The 16,658-nt window shown below is 38.6% G+C and overlaps 1 protein-coding gene and 1 long non-coding RNA gene across 2 annotated transcripts in view; both read right to left on the bottom strand.

Annotated features, from left to right (window-relative positions):
- LOC148774421 (uncharacterized) overlaps positions 1-7,783 on the bottom strand; it is a 30,435-nt gene extending 22,652 nt beyond the window's left edge. The window contains exon 1 of the long non-coding RNA XR_016035927.1: positions 7,441-7,783. This is a non-coding gene — a long non-coding RNA (uncharacterized LOC148774421). The remainder of the gene's footprint in view (positions 1-7,440) is intronic.
- Positions 7,784-14,058: 6,275 nt separating this feature from the next.
- Positions 14,059-16,658, bottom strand: part of NETO2 (neuropilin and tolloid like 2) — a 68,977-nt gene continuing 66,377 nt past the window's right edge. Inside the window, exon 9 of the mRNA XM_055411126.2 lies at positions 14,059-16,019. Coding sequence (XP_055267101.1) covers positions 15,439-16,019 — 581 coding nt within the window. The 3' untranslated portion in view covers positions 14,059-15,438. The remainder of the gene's footprint in view (positions 16,020-16,658) is intronic.

Raw genomic sequence — 16,658 nt, 5'->3', positions numbered from 1 at the left:
CTGACCTGCATACAGGTTTCTCAAGAGGCAGGTCAGGTGGTCTGGTATTCCCATCTCTTTCAGAATTTTCCACAGTTTATTATGATCCACACAGTCAAAGGCTTTGGCATAGTCAATGAAGCAGAAATAGATATTTTTCTGAAACTCTCTCGCTTTCTCCATGATCCAGCGGATGTTGGCAATTTGATCTCTGGTGCCTCTGCCTTTTCTAAAACCTGCTTGAACATCTGGGAGTTCACGGTTCACGTATTGCTGAAGCCTGGCTTGGAGAATTTTGAGCATGACTTTACTAGCGTGTGAGATGAGTGCAATTGTGTGGTAGTTTGAGCATTCTTTGGCATTCCCTTTCTTTGGGATTGGAATGAAGACTGACCTTTTCCAGTCCTGTGGCCACTGCTGAGTTTTCCAAATTTGCTGGTATATTGAGTGTAGCACTTTCACAGCATCATCTTTCAAGATTTGAAATAGCTGAACTGGAATTCCATCACCATCACTAGCTTTGTTCGTAGTGATGCTTTCTAAGGCCCACTTGACTTCACATTCCAAGATGTCTGGCTCTTGGTCAGTGATCACGTTATCGTGACTATCTTGCTCGTGAAGATCTTTTTTGTACAGTTCTTCTGTGTATTCTTGCCACCTCTTCTTAATATCTTCCCCTTCAGTTAGGTCCAAACCCTTTCTGTCCTTTATCGAGCCCATCTTTGCATGAAATGTTCCCTTGGAATCTCTAATTTTCTTGAAGAGATCTCTTGTTTTTCCTATTCTGTTGTTTTCCTCTATTTCTTTGCATTGATCACTGAGGAAGGCTTTCTTATCTCTCCTTGCTATTCTTTGGAACTCTGCATTCAGATGTTTATATCTTTCCTTTTCTCCTTTGCTTTTCGCTTCTCTTCTTTTCACAGCTATTTGTAAGGCCTCCTCAGACAGCCATTTCGCCTTTTTGCATTTCTTTTCCACGGGGACGGTCTTGGTCCCTGTCTCCTTTACAATGTCACGAACCTCCATCCAGAGGTCATCAGGCACTCTGTCTATCAGATCTAGTCCCTTAAATCTATTCCCCACTTCCACTGCATAATCATAAGGGATTTGATTTAGGTCATATCTGAATGGTCTAGTGGTTTTCCCTACTTTCTTCAATTTAAGTCTGAATTTCGCAATAAGGAGTTCATGATCTGAGCCACAGTCAGCTCCTAGTATTGTTTTTGCTAACTGTATACAGCTTCTCCATCTTTGGCTGCAAAGAATATAATCAATCTGATTTCGGTGTTGACCATCTGGTGATGTCCATGTGTAGAGTCTTCTCTTGTGTTGTTGGAAGAGGGTGTTTGCTATGACCAGTGCGTTCTCTTGACAAAACTCTATTAGCCTTTGCCCTGCTTCATTCCATGCTCCAAGGCCAAATTTGCCTGTTCCTCCAGGTGTTTCTTGACTTCCTACTTTTGCATTCCAGTCCCCTATAATAAGAAGGACATCTTTTTTGGGTGTTAGTTCTAAAAGGTCTTGTAGGTCTTCATAGAACCGTTCAGCCGACCCCGGCGGTGGCGCAGCCGCGAGAGACGCTGGCCCCGGCAGCGGCGCAGCCGCGAGAGACGCCGGGCCCGGCGCAACCGACCAGGCAAAGAGGCGCGGCCGAGAGGAGCTACCCCACGCCTGAGGCCAGGACTGGTGGCCGAGGGGAGCTGCCCCACGTCCAACAGGCGGTGGCTGCGCTGGCGCAGGAGGGCCGAGAGGAGCTACTCCACGTTCAAGGTCAGGAGGGGCGGCCTTGAGGAGATACCCCTCGTCCAAGGTAAGGTACAGCGGCTACACTTTGCTGGAGCGGCTGTGAAGAGATTTTCCACTACCAAGGTAAGAGAAACCCAAATAAGACGGTAGTTATTGCGAGGGGGCATCACAGGGCAGACACACTGAAATCATAATCACAGGAAACTAGTTGATCTGATCACATGGAGCACAGCCGAATGTGGTCCCCTGGAGAAGGGAATGGCAAACCACTTCAGTATACTTGCCTTGAGAACCCCATGAACAGTAACAAAGGGCAAAATGATAGGATACTGAATGAGGAATTCCCCAGGTCGGTAGGTGCCCAGTATGCTACTGGAGCTCAGTGGAGAAGTAACTCTAGAAGGAATAAAGGGATGGAGCAAAAGCAAAACCAATACCCAGTTGTGGATGTGACCGATGATAGAAGCAAGGTCCGGTGCTGTAAAGAGCAATATTGCATAGGAACCTGGAATGTTAGGTCCATGAATCAAGGCAAATTGGAAGTGGTCAAACAGGAGATGCCAAGAGTGAACATCGACATTCTAGGAATCAGTGAATTAAAATGGACTGGAATGGGTGAATTTAACTCAGATGACCATTATATCTACTACTGTGGGCAGGAATCCCTTAGAAGAAATGGAGTAGCCATCATGGTCAACAAAAGAGTCCGAAATGCAGTACTTGGATGCAATCTTAAAAATGACAGAATGATTTCTGTTCGTTTCCAAGGCAAACCATTCAATATTACAGTAATCCAGGCCTATGCCCCAACCAGTAACACTGAAGAAGCCGAAGTTGAACGGTTCTATGAAGGACAACAAGTGAGCCTTTAAAAAGTGTCCACCTGCACCCTAGTGTCAGGGTGGAAATTAGACACTGAAGAGACCAGCAAACAGAAGCTAAAACAGAGGGAACCACCTTGGAAATGACAGATAGAGTAGTCTGGAGGCTACTTCAAGAATAAGACCAAAAACCAGAGGCAAGCGGCTTAAGCCCAGATCCTGAGAACACCAGAGAACTCCTAACTCCAGGGAACATTAATTGATAGGAGCTCATTAAACGTCTCCATACCTACACTAAAACCAAGCACCACCCAAGGGTCACCAAGTTCCAGAGCAAGACATACCACGCAAATTCTCCAGCAACACAGGAAAATAGCCCTGAGCTTCAAAAATGGTACATATGTATACTTTAAGGAGGTTGTCACTGGAACTCAAATATGTATACTAAAAAGGAATGTCAAACTAACTAATCTGGCTAATAGGTAGTATAAGGCAGCTGTTTTAGAAATATAATGTAGTAGAGGTGTAGCTGGATTCTGCACCAGGATATTTTGCTCAATTCTTACTGTTTTAAGAGGCTCAGATATTGATGAACTAGGTATTTCCCAGAAAAAAAAAAAAAAAAGCAAACACAGTAGTTTTTATGGTGAAAGTGTTTTTTCTATAGGGAATGATAGGAAAGAAAGGTGTTTGTAAATTATTGCTGTGAGTAATGTAAAGGGGGACCTCACATGTTGAGAGACACAATTAAGGTGCAAATGATAGTGATGTTTGAATATTTCATGAATTACCATATAGCAAAGGGATTTGACTTGTCTGTTATGTGTAGCTCTCAAGGGCTAAGCTCGGAGGAGGCAATGGCAAGCCACTCCAGTACTCTTGCCTGGAAAATCCCATGGATGGAGCAGCCTGGTAGGCTGCAGTCTGTGGGGTCGCTAAGGGTCGGACACGACTGAGCGACTTCACTTCACTTTCACTTTCAATATACAGGCTGCATGAAGTCACTCCAAACCCACTGACATCTCATAACTCATTACTGGACACTTCATTGCACTCCAGAGAGAAGAAATCCAGCTCCACCCACCACAACACCGACACAAGCTTCCCTAACCAGGGAACCTTAACAAGTCACCCGTCCAACACCACACACAGAGAGGAAACTACATAATAAAGAGAACTCCACAAACTGCCAGAAGAGGGAAAGGCCACCCCAAGCAAAGCAATATAAGCAAGATGAAGATGCAGAGAAATACCCAGCAAGTAAAGGAACAAGATAAATGCCCACCAACACAAATAAAAGAGGAAGATATAGGGAATCTACCTGATAAAGAATTTCGAATTTTGGTGGTGAAAATGATTCAAAATCTTGAAAGCAAAATGGAGTTACAGATAAATAACCTGGAGAAAAGGATTGAGAAGATGGAAGAAAGGTTTAATAAGGACTTAGGGGAAATAAAAAAGTCAATATACAATGAATAATGCAATAGATGAGATCAGAAACACTCTGGAGGGAACAAACAGTAGAATAACAGAGGCAGAAGACAGGATAAGTGAGCTAGAAGATAGAATTGTAGAAATAAATGAAACACAGAGGAAAAAAGAAAAATTAAAAGAAATGAGGACAATATTAGAGACCTCTGGGACAATGTTAAATGCTCCAACATTCGAATCATAGGAGTCCCAGAAGAAGAAGACAAAAAGAAAGACCATGAGAGAATACTTGAGGAGATAATAGTTGAAAACTTCCCTAAAATGGGGAAAGAAATAATCACCCAAGTCCAAGAAACCCAGAGAGTCCCCAACAGGATAAACCCAAGGTGAATAACTCCAAGACACATATTAATCAAATTAACAAAGATCAAACACAAAGAACAAATATTAAAAGCAGCAAGGGAAAAGCAGCAAATAGCACACAAGGGGATTCCCATAAGGATAACAGCTGATCTTTCAACAGAAACTCTTCAGGCCAGGAGGGAATGGCAAGACATACTTAAAGTGATGAAAGAAAATAACCTACAGCCCAGATTACTGTACCCAGCAAGGATCTCATTCAAATATGAAGGAGAAATCAAAAGCTTTACAGACAAGCAAAAGCTGAGAGAATTCAGCATCACCAAGCCAGCTCTCCAACAAATGCTAAAGGATGTTCTCTAGACAGGAAACACAGAAAGGGTGTATAAACTTGAACCCAAAGCAATAAAGAAAATGGCTACGGGATTGTACTTATCAATAATTACCTTAAACGTAAATGGGTTGAATGCCCCAACCAAAAGACAAAGGCTGGCTGAATGGATACAAAAACAAGACCCCCATATATGTTGTCTACAAGAGACCCACCTCAAAACGAGGGACACATACAGACTGAAAGTGAAGGGCTGGAAAAAGATATTCCATGCAGATAGAGACCAAAAGAAAGCAGGAGTAGCAATACTCATATCAGATAAAATAGACTTTAAAACAAAGGCTGTGAAAAGAGACAAAGAAGGAAACTACATAATGATCAAAGGATCAATCCAAGAAGAAAATATAACAATTATAAATATTTATGCATCCAACATAGGAGCACCACAATATGTAAGACAATTAAATCCCAGTTTGTTAATGGCGGTCTACCAATGGAGGTAGACTCATTTCTTGGATAGTTCCTTGCTGTTATGTGATATTAATGTAAAATTTAATTGAATTCTTAAAGAACACCCTAAGTTTGTTTCTGAAGCTTATCTCAGTGATCTATCTTTGGATGAAGATCAGATGCCTCGTGACCTGCAACCAGGACTGAAAAAAAAAAAAAAAGGACTTAATTTAAAGGACTGTCTCCAACCTGGATGGAAGGACCTTTTTCAGAAGAAACTACACTACACCAGGATGAGAAGACGACGACATCAGAGGTAGACAGCTTGCCCAAGATGCTGGACCTGATTCGTATGATCATTTGTAATGTTTTCTTGACTTCTTAGCCCTCTGCATATAAATCAAATGCTTTTCTACCATAGGCCTGATCCTATGCTAGTTTTAGAAATTAATCCAATTGTCAGGTTTGTAGACATGTAAAAGCTCATTCTGCTTATACAAAAACTCTGTTAGACTTGTGCCATCCTAATGTCCTTAAGCCATGGCCACAGTCTGCTTCTAAATTGGAAAAGTAAACACAATAGCTGGAAATCAGAGTCAGGGCTATGGGAAATCCAAGATGGCTGCTTGGCTTTTCCCAGCTCCCTGACAAACCTCATTTTTTATTTGATGGGTTAAAGCCTCCCTGGCTACAGGGCCTCCATAATGAAAAATCACAGAATATTAAGTTTTGTAAATTGTTAAATTAAATTTCTAGTTTTGTTAATGTCTAGTGTTTACTAAGACTCACTGCTGAGACAGTTCCTTGTTACGTGATACTGCTAAAAGATTTAATTAAGTTATTAAAAAGGACACTCTAGGTTAGTTTCTAAGGCTTATCTCAGTAACCAATCTTCAGATAAAGGTCGGATGCTCCATAATGTACAACCAGGAGATTAACACCAGACTATAATCATTTAACGAATGAAGTCAGGTGACTTGGGGTATACCAGGCTTTATCTAATGAAAGTTCTTGACTTATAATTCTTATTTTACTAATAACTGCTAGCTATGGCTATATTATTTTTTATGTCACTTGTTTCACTGAGCCTGTGATATAATGCTGAACTGACAGTTCCATATGAGATCAATAATTGTAATAATGTGACTCTGGGTATGGGAAAAAGCAACAGGAGGAAATATTTTCCTGGACCAGGAGGCTAGTAAAACAGTGGTCCACAGACTTTTGCTACTTGCAAGGCCTGGTCCAATTTTAGCACACTGAGTGGCCCATCACTTCCCTAGACCTGGGAATGAGCATTCCCAGCACCGTGGGACACAATGGCCATGAAATGGTATCACATGGTCAGATATGTGGCTATGAAGGGACCCTGCTGACTGGAAGTTGGTACTTGCCAGCTGCCTCTACAAAGATTACATCATGACCATTGCAAGCTGCTGACCTTCAACACCCCCTGAAAGAAGTTCAGGGTGAAAATCAGGAATGAGGCACTCTGTGCTCTGGAAAAAAAAAACAACAAAAAAAACTGGCAGAACAGGCCTTCAGATAGTTAGATCTTTTCAGAAAAAGGTTTTATGAGTTCCAGTTCTTGCATCTTCTCATACCTAGAAAAACACTGACGTCATTAATGGTGAAATCTGCTTTGGCTATTAAAAAATTTTTTTTTTTTACGATTAAAAGTCAAAATAGAGTAGCTATGGTTCAGACATCCTGGGAAATAACTATTTCCCAGATATCCTGAAAAATGATATTATGGGTGTGATTTCAGATTAGACGCTGTGACCTAATGTAGAACTTAATGCTCCTGTAATGCATTTTTGCTTCTGCGCTTTGCTTGCTGCTCGTAAAACCAAAGTTACTCAATTTTAAGATAATGTTGTTTTTAAGTAAAGATTCCTAAAATTGTTTTTTTTTTTTTTTAAAAAGAATCACCTGGAAGGCTTGTTAAAACAGAAAAAAAAAAAAAGAAATTAACTATCATATCAATGCACGGCAAAACCCACTACAATATTGTAATTAGCCTCCAATTTAAATAAATAAATTAAAAAAAAAACAGTATTGAGTTTGAGAAATCCCATTCCTCAGGATAAGAAAGGTCATTTTTTCAAAATTAGATTTTATCACTCTTCTTTCTAGTTAAAAGGAAATGGAACTCCATTTTAAAATTCTTGAGAACCAGAAATGTGATCACAAGGTGATGTCATTCACAATACTTCTGACATCTATATTTTCAGAAGGTAAAATTGCTTGATAACTTCTTCAGGAAAAAACTTCAAAAGTAGGCAGTAAAATTAATGTTTTAAAGTGTCAAAATGAACTTACCTTTGGTTGATTGGTAAAGTTCCATGAACACAGCAACAATGACCATGGTTTGCTTTTGACTGAAGCTTCTTTATGAGATGAAGTTTCCATGAAATAGTTAATTGCTTTCAGTTTCTCCATATCCAAGAAAGAGAAAAAAAGGTAACTTGAGAAAGAAGCTGTTTCTCTACTTGTTTTCTTGCTACTGTTACATTAGTATTCGACAGTGGTATTGTACAAAATTCTGGGGCTGCTACTGAATTGCCATTAAATTCCAACTTTACACAACTGGCATGCTGCCAAATGCAGCTCAGTGTGTAGATTACGGTCCAACAAATCAATACTCTAGAATTGTAGGTTTATGTACGCCTGTAGTTAAAAAGTGTGCAATCACTTTCTTTGCTTATCTGATGAGAGGAAGAGAAACGAGCTGTTTTCCTAGGGTGGAGAGGTGAAAGTGTCAGTCTGAAACAGAAGTATTGTGACGTTATTGGAGGTCCAGTGGTTGGGACTCTGTGCTTCCAATGTAGGAGGTGTGGGTTCAATCCCTGGTCAGGGAACTAGGATCCCACATGTTGTGTGACATGGCTGACACATGATATATGTTGCATGACAAACTATATATATATTTACATATATGTAAATATATAAAATATCTATTTATATATTTGTAAAATATTAAACAGAAGCATTCCCTGGCATATCCTTTGAGACATGGCTTTTGATAAAGGCAGTCGCTCTGTACACCTCTCAGCCTAGCACTGATCTGCACCAATCAGAGAAGTTCCCTCATTTTCATGAACAAACTTTGGGAGTTTCTTCAGAGAACCTGGTTTGGTGTTGTAGTATTTCCTTAAAAAATCTGTGAGCATTTGTGGGTAATGGGAAGATAAAACTAAACACTGTATCCTCATGAAAGGAGGGAGCTATAGCAGAAGAGGAGAATTTTTGGACAGCGTGTGTGTGCTAGCTTACTTCAAACCACAGGCTCCTAGCAGAAAGGCAGGCCCTTTTCCCAACCCTGAGAAAAAGCCATAAAACTTCAAGCAGCATAGTCACTGTTTGCCATCTAGCAATTAAAAATGGCAGATGGGAAGACCAGATTCATTTGGTGCCTCTCTTGCAGAGATTAGGGTAAAACGTCAAGCTTCCAAAGCAACAGGTACTGCCCTATTTCTGGAGGCTAAGGTCTGACGCATTCACATTAGAAAAGGATTTAGGACATAATTCTACCCACTGGGCAAAACCAAATCAGCAATAGCAACTTCCAATTCAAAGGAAATATTTATACACAGATACAATAAAAGATACAATTTTATCTTTGTAGCAGGTAGCTGTGGCTGGCTGTCAGCCAGATGTGAAAACAATTTCAGAAAGAAAAAACTGTGGAGTTGGTCTGGTCTTTCGATCATTTTGGCAAGAGTGCAAAAAAAAAAAAAAAAAAAAGAAAAGAAAAAGACTATTCTCTTCCAGGAAATCAGTTTATTTTTCATCACAACAGAAAATCTCTGTATGGAAATGTTCTGGTTACATTTCTCAATTTGGGTGTAGGGTGGCTCTGGACATGAAAGATTTGTTATTTCTTAGTGCAGTCCCCTCACTTTATTTCAAAGGTGGGGCTCCACTGCTTTTCTTAGTTTTCCCCAAAGATCACATTTGCAAGTGGGCTAATGATACTAACTCTGCAGTCTAGGAAACTGAGTGTTAATATGATTGGAAATATGAAAGATTTTGATTAAATTACGGGACTACTACATAGACTTTGAATAGAATTTTATCCTTTATTCAAGATAGATTCACCTTACTCAAAGGAGACTTGATGAGTGATTTAAAAGGGACAATATTCAAGAGTTAGGGTTTAATGTAATTTTAATTTCAAATGCAGAATCAAATTGCAGTATCTTCTGCCATCCTTGAGATGGAATGGATCTAAGTGTTTTTATTGTTGGTTGGGAGGCTAAAATGGCTGACTTGTACTCATGCAAGAGGAAGACCAGCTCTCCTCATTCCATGATGCCAGGTTTAAGATGTGCCCACTGCACTGACAATTCTTCCACAAACATAAAACATCATGCTAGCTTTCATCAATACTTTTACCCCAGGAGTGAAAACTGGTAAATGTCACTGTCTTTTCCAGCTTCGTATTTTCTGTGGCTGCATAACAAATTACCTCTAAGTTTAGCAGCTTAATACAAGACAAAATATATTTTATCTTGAGTAATTTGGGTGTGGATCAAGGTCCCACACAATCCATAATCAAGGTGTCTGTGGTCATCTCAAGGCTTTAGTGAGGGGAGGATCCCCTTCCTGACCCATCACATGTTGCTGGCAGGATTCAGGTCTTTGCACGTGGTTAGAATGGGGGACTCTGCTGTTGCCAGGAAACCCCGGTTTCCTGTCACAGGGACCTCTCCACAGAGCATCTCAGAACATGGCAACTGGCTTCCACCAGAGCAGGAAAGCATGACAGAAATAGTGGGCAAGCAAGACAGAAGACGAAGTCCGTCAGCTAATCTTGGAAGAGACATGCCACTTTTGCCATCTTCTATTCATTAGAAGCAGGTCACTGGATCCAGCTCACATTCACAGACAGGGGACAGGATTGTGAATACTGGGAGGCACGGATGGGAGCCACCTCAGAGGTCTCCTATCACAAGGCTTTTTCTTTTAATATTAAAAACTGATTGAGGGGAAGAGAGAGGTGGGACGGGGGATCAAGAAAGGGAACACATGTACACTCGGGGCGGATTCGTGTCAATGTATGGCAAAACCAACCAATATATTAATGTAAGGTAATTTGCCTCCAATTAAAAAAAAAAAAGGATAGAAAGTTAAGACAAGAAAAAACAAACAAACTGAGAACACAAGGTTGCTTTCAGACAGTGACTGTGAAAGGCAGGGCCGTATATTTGAGTTAGCTGCAGCAAGTACTTGTGCACATTTTCGGAGCTAAATTGTCTTTGGAAGCATTACACATGACAGACTGACAAAACTATCTTTGGGTTCAAAATTTGTGAGTGCTTCTCCAAAACACTGCTTAATGCAAATCCTAGATGAAGTCATCAATGGAAGCACTGAACAAGATTTGAGAAGCACGGTTCAATACCTAGATTTTTGATGGAAATTCCTTCTAGCAAATAGGAGATACTCCAAATATTTCAATAAGGAATGTATCAGCTCAGTGACCTGCAGGCACCAGACGTTACAGAGTATGACAAAGCTTGGAGGGTGAGACAACTTTTAGATAAAAGCTGTTTCTTGATCCTAAATAACACTAAAATTGCTCTGTAACTATTTGCAGTGATAACTACCCTTCTTTTCTTCTTCTTTGGCTCCTTGATCTATGTCACTGCACAACTCAAGAGTTTTTGCCTTCCTTTGCTTTCTCCTCAGGGTGCACCTTTCATGAGACCTACACCCCCATCCTCACTAAGCTGTGGCCATGATCAGTGCATCCTGCACCTCAACAGACAGCGTGTTCTGACAGCCCACTGTACTATGAAAGACCTCATGGTCACTTCAGTGACTGGAGGCAGCAGCCTGGATCCTGCAGGCAAGCTAAGACTAAATTTGTCCTTTTTAGTTCTTCCCTTGAAGATTCACTTGAAAACGTAATTATTTTATTTTTTATCATAACTATGATTAGTTTGGACGTGACTGGATAGGAAATGCCAACTTTTCCTGGGAAGGAAATTAGGATTCTTTGCCACTTTTAGAGATTTTGGAAATTGAAGCAAGTAAAGAATCAAAGTACAAGTTTTATTTTCAGTTTAAGGATCAAATTCTTTACTGTGAAGTATCAAATCCAGTAATAAGTTAATAATATATTAATCCATATAAGAAGTCTTATACTGTCTGGAAGTTAAAGAAAAATCATTGCCTCAAAAGAATAGACTCAAGACAGCATATACTAAACATGCACCCTAGTCATTAGTTTCTTGGGCTTTTGTAGTCATTAAGTCAATCACAGAAATATAAGGAAAAGTTGGTTTTAAAAAAGCAAATTCAGAATTATGAGTTTGTTATTAGTAGAGGTATATAAAACATGGACAACTGATTTTGCAGAAAGCTAAAAAAAGATATCCAACATCAACCTGTCATATTATTTAGCTCACAACTCAAATCATTCTCCAAACTCAACAAATAGCTCACACACACGTGTTTTAATTTCTAGATTATACACTGTTTTCTTTAGATTCAGAAAAGATCACAAAAGCAAACCAGTGAAAGCTCTTTCTGTCTAATGTCAAGGTTATAAATTGTTAACAAACATTGTTTATTAAGAATTAAGAGTAATTGTCTTCCAGAATTTGCAGGTGCCAAGAAATCATGGAAACAAAACTGCAGAATAACAAAGTATTACAGAAAAAAAAAGTAAAATATAATGCTTTGAAAAAAATGTAGAATTACATTTTAAACCAGAATAACTGACAAGCTTACAAGAAACATCTGGGCTGCTGTTTGGAGCGGCTTTTAAAACATACAGCAAGCAAAAGCAGGGAGACAGCAGAGAGCAAGGGAAGGGTGCTGATCGAACTCTGAGACATGGGGAACTACCTTCTTTTCTCTGGGCTTCAGTATTCTCATCAATAACACTGGAGCAGATAATCTTTCTTGAATCTTAAAAAAACCCATATCTCAAGATTCCTTCTGAATATGAACACCATTTTGTAAGAAAGCATACTTTCCTTGGATTGAGAACTACTCCTATGATCACAACTAGGCTTTTCCTATCCTGTTCATCAGCTGACACACTCCTGAAACAAGGAAGCAACCTCACCAGATAACAGCACCACTATAAAAATGTTCAGGCATTTAGGAGGTTGTTTTAATGCCTAATCATATGAAACGTGACAAAGACACTGACACAAGCTGTTAACAAGTCCAGAAGGAGTGTTTCTGATCTCTTTTGTGATTGGAAACGTGGAAAAATCCTTTGCTTTTTGTCAAATGTTTCCCCTTACAAAAGGTACATGACACTTTATTCCTACATACTTTAGATGCTGGGATTAGTAGGGTTCCTGCAATCTGAGGGCACTTGGGGGTTGACACCCTGGGATCAACAGCCTAACAGATGACAGCTCTGCACAGGTGAACCTACAGCTGCTCCTGAGCTGCACACACTCCTCCAGATTCACCTTTTTTGTTCTGTGTTTAACACTGGGCACCATATTCTCTGTCAAGGGTGTAATAACTTCCACAAGATGGCTAAACTTTTTCTTAAATTACTAAAATTTATGGCTTTCACATTAGTAAAGAATCTGCAAAGTTTTTTCACTGATGTCAAAGATGAAAGATTATATATACAGCAATTAGCATTATTCTGGTAATAATGCCTAAAATTGATTAGTTCCATTCTCTTCTTTTCATATTGTATACTGCCAAATGTTTGAGAAATAAATGCGATCTAATACCACCCACAGCTCAATGACTCACAGATGGCAGTCTCAGGTTGGCAGAGTTACTGACCCTCTGGTTCTTTATTTCTCTCCCTGCAGGTAAACTGATGAGAAACCAGTGTCCCTAGGCCACAGAGATGTGCCGTCACTGGGTTAGTATTTACCACTAAGGCCTCTCTGTGTATTTTTCATTTTCTTTATATTACAAGGAAATGTCATTCAATATTAAGACCCGCCTTTCTTTAGTTTAAGAGAAAACTAGCCTCTTGCAGGTAAGTTTGAATTTTCTACTATGAAAAACAAAAAGATTTCAATTGTTTTAGAAGCAGGAAAATTTAGAAACAGTTTTTTGTCCAAGCTTTACTTGCTTAGTGGCCTGAAACCATGTACTTCTGTGTTGTTTTAATGTTAAATGTCTTCCTTAACGGTTTTGTATTTTGTAGGCCTCTTTTAAGAGAGCAGGACACAAATTTCAAAAATAAAAATACATTTACAAGTGCTAGTTAAGCATATTGTATTATTTACTACTATAGATGTTAAAGATGCATTTGTTTTCTTAATGAATATAATTTTACATAGGAAATATGATAACTTCCCTTTCACTAAGAATGAGATCACAGTTATTATATTAAGGATTTATTAAATGTTGTCTGGCATGTTATCTACTAAAATGCCTATTCAACATAACTACTGAAAGAATTTAGCTATCTAATCTGGCTCTGGTTCATTAGTTTACTGAATACTACATTCATTAAGTCTTTTTACCTTCCCAAGTTGTATTTTTAAAATTGGAAATTATACTGAGTTTTAAAAAACTTAAGACAAGACTATGTGTAAGTTTTCCTACCTTCTGGATAGTATATACTTATTAAAAAATGTGATATAATAAGCATTTTGAAGGAGTTTTTATATATATATATTATATTTAAGGTCACAGTTTTCATTAATCTGAGAAAATGTAAAGATGTGATATTTTTAAAAAGTCAACGAAATCCAGTGAAACTTTAATTTCTCATTTCATGGAAAATTTAACTACAAAAAATATCAAACATGAGAATTTATCTTTTAAATGTCATGCCTGTATTAGTCATAATTCAATAAATGGATTCCTTTCCACATATGTCTTAAGATCCTAAATCTCAGTGCCATAAATAATATGATTGAAGAATCATGTAACAATGTATATTTTAATTATCAGATTTGTGTAGTGATTTAGATCAATAGATACCAGTGAAAAATTTATCATAAACTAAATGCAATAACAAAAGGAAACAAAAGCTTATGTACATATTATCAAGATTTTTACAATAAATTATAGTGTACAGTTCCATCACAGCATATTTGTATACAAAGCCGCTACTGTGAACACTGAAAAGAAACTTGTCGTGGAGGTCTTCAACCTTGATTTAATAAAGTTTGTACAGTATCAAATAATATCAAAAGTCTAAAAAAAACAATGATTTTTTTATATCATGTTTATAAATTATTGTTTATATACCATAAGAAAAATAAGGTCAAAGTGCAGTTTAAAAAAAAGTGGAAATAGTTATTCTTGGTAAGAACTAGAAAAATGTATTGTCCCAAGTAAGAAGCAATCTAAAGGCTTATACAGTTTCTTAGGCATTTTCCTTTAACTCTCATACAACCTTGGTTACCATATGCTATAGGACAAACCAATACAAAAGGAGTGAAATAACCTTTTTATAAAAATAGGAAACACAGATCTAGTAATGAGTAACACTGGAAATAAATATAATGATAGGCCGCCCCCAAAACAAATTAAATGACTTTTTACTCACAGGAAAAAATGGGCTATCACTGAATGTGATAAAACCTGGGAAATTTCAAAAAATTTTAATTAAGTTTTTAGTCGTAACTGGCAATGGTGCATACATCCCAGGACTATGAAACTTTCTAGTATAATATAACCAAAACAAAATATGACTTAAAGGTGCTAAACCATATCACAGAAAATAAAGGTTAAGGATCCAGTAATTAAAAGACAGCAGTATGGAAATTACTCAAGAAACAGATGGATGAAACATAATTCTGTGTCTTAACTGGCACTTACCACAGCAACTAGTTATATTTTGACAAATTCTAGAAACAAATGCCTATACTGAAATACATGTGAAACATTAACCATTTACATAAGAAACTGAAATTGCAATATTATTGGCTTCTAAAACAAATTAAATTCAGAGAAAAGAAAGAGTAAAAGGAATGAGAAGAAAACTCTTATGTTTAAACTTGTTGTGGGACCCAAATTTTGACAGAGCTGTGTCAGTCAAGAACCGTCTTCCTGCTGCTGACACGGCAGGCAGCTGAGCCGGCACGCACCACCACTCCCCTCTCCAGCTGCTGTGTAACTGGTGCTCTGTCTGTAGGACACTGAGCAATAGATGCTTTCTTTTTGTTTTCTACTGCATGGACTAAGTTTCTTGGTTGGGTTAACATATAGACTGCCTGAGATAATAAAAACTTCACCATTACATTAATGGGAAATGAAGGTCTTTTCTAGTTCTGACAGGAGAAAAGGGTTGGCTGTTGAAAACAATATGGATGCTCTGTAGGCTGCATACATACATACTTAATAATTAATGTCACCTTCAGCAGAAGATTAAAAATCAATGGATATGGATGCTTGTGCAGAATCTTCTCGCCCCCTCACATAAATTTCACAGGGAATCTCCTCCATTACTCTGTCTTCTAGGGCCTGTTCAGGGCACTCATGTGCCTGCTTGAAAGTATAGCTACTCTTTTTGAAGGTGCTATTAAATGTTTTCATTGGCTGTGGTTGTGCAAAATCATTTCGGAAAGGAAGTTCCATGGAACTGAGGTTGGTCCTGCTCTGTTTGATGCTGGGTGCCTGCGACCCACAGTGATGGTCGTGGATGCACCGCGAGGCCGTCGAGGAGCGCCGCGTCTTCTGGTAGCTGTCCAGTTCCTCCGACAGGTCGGCCAGGTCGGCAGACATCTCTTTGTCTCTCAGTGAAAACAGTTCATAATGAGGAGGATCAAATACTTCCTGAAACCCAGTTTTATTAAAAGCAGTTTTGCAAGCCATGACCTTTTTTCGAGGCTGTTTCACTTGTACTAAAATAGAAATAATGAGAAGGACCAAGACAATCCCCGATGTAATGCCAATAATTGTTCCGTGAGTTTTAGTGATTTGTTCAAACAGACCTGCTTTTTTCTTTTCTGCAGAAAGAAAAAAATGAGACTTTGAAAATTCATTCATGACTCCTGTCACAAATTGGTAAAATATTTTTAGGTAAAGCAGAACACCTGGGTCAAATACAACACAGAAAATGCAATTTAAAATTTTTAAACAAAATAAAACTAGTGTGACTTCCGGCTAAACTAACCAATCATAAGGCAGCTAGACAGACTACAAAAAAAGTAAAAGGACTTGGTTCTTTACTCAGAAGGTTTGTGGGTATATGGGCTTCCCTGGTGGCTCAGTGGTTCACAATCCGCCTGCCAATGCAGGAGACGCAGGTTTGATCTCTGGGTCAGGAAGACCCCCTGGAGAAGGAAATGGCAACCCACTCCAGTGTTCTTGCCTGGAGAATCCCATGGACAGAGGAGCCTGGTGGGCTACAGTCCATAGGGTTGCAAAGAATCAGACACAACTAAACAACAACAATAACATGTAAGCATATACACTTTGCAAATCAAAGTAATACATGAATATAGAAAATGTCAAAACAAAATACTCTTGTTCTATCAAGTTTAGCTTTCTGCTCTATGGTAGATTTGAGTTAACCCGTAGTATTCCTACTGATGGCCATAAGCAAGGAGAACAAAAATGATTTCACTGACCCACTCAGATATGTT

Source organism: Moschus berezovskii, chromosome 22 (assembly GCF_049115385.1).
Source record: "Moschus berezovskii isolate FMDL1 chromosome 22, NW_MosBer_1.0, whole genome shotgun sequence".
Lineage (NCBI taxonomy): Eukaryota > Metazoa > Chordata > Mammalia > Artiodactyla > Moschidae > Moschus > Moschus berezovskii.
Note: the sequence above shows the minus strand (reverse complement) of the source record. Positions and strands in the feature narration are given on the sequence as shown.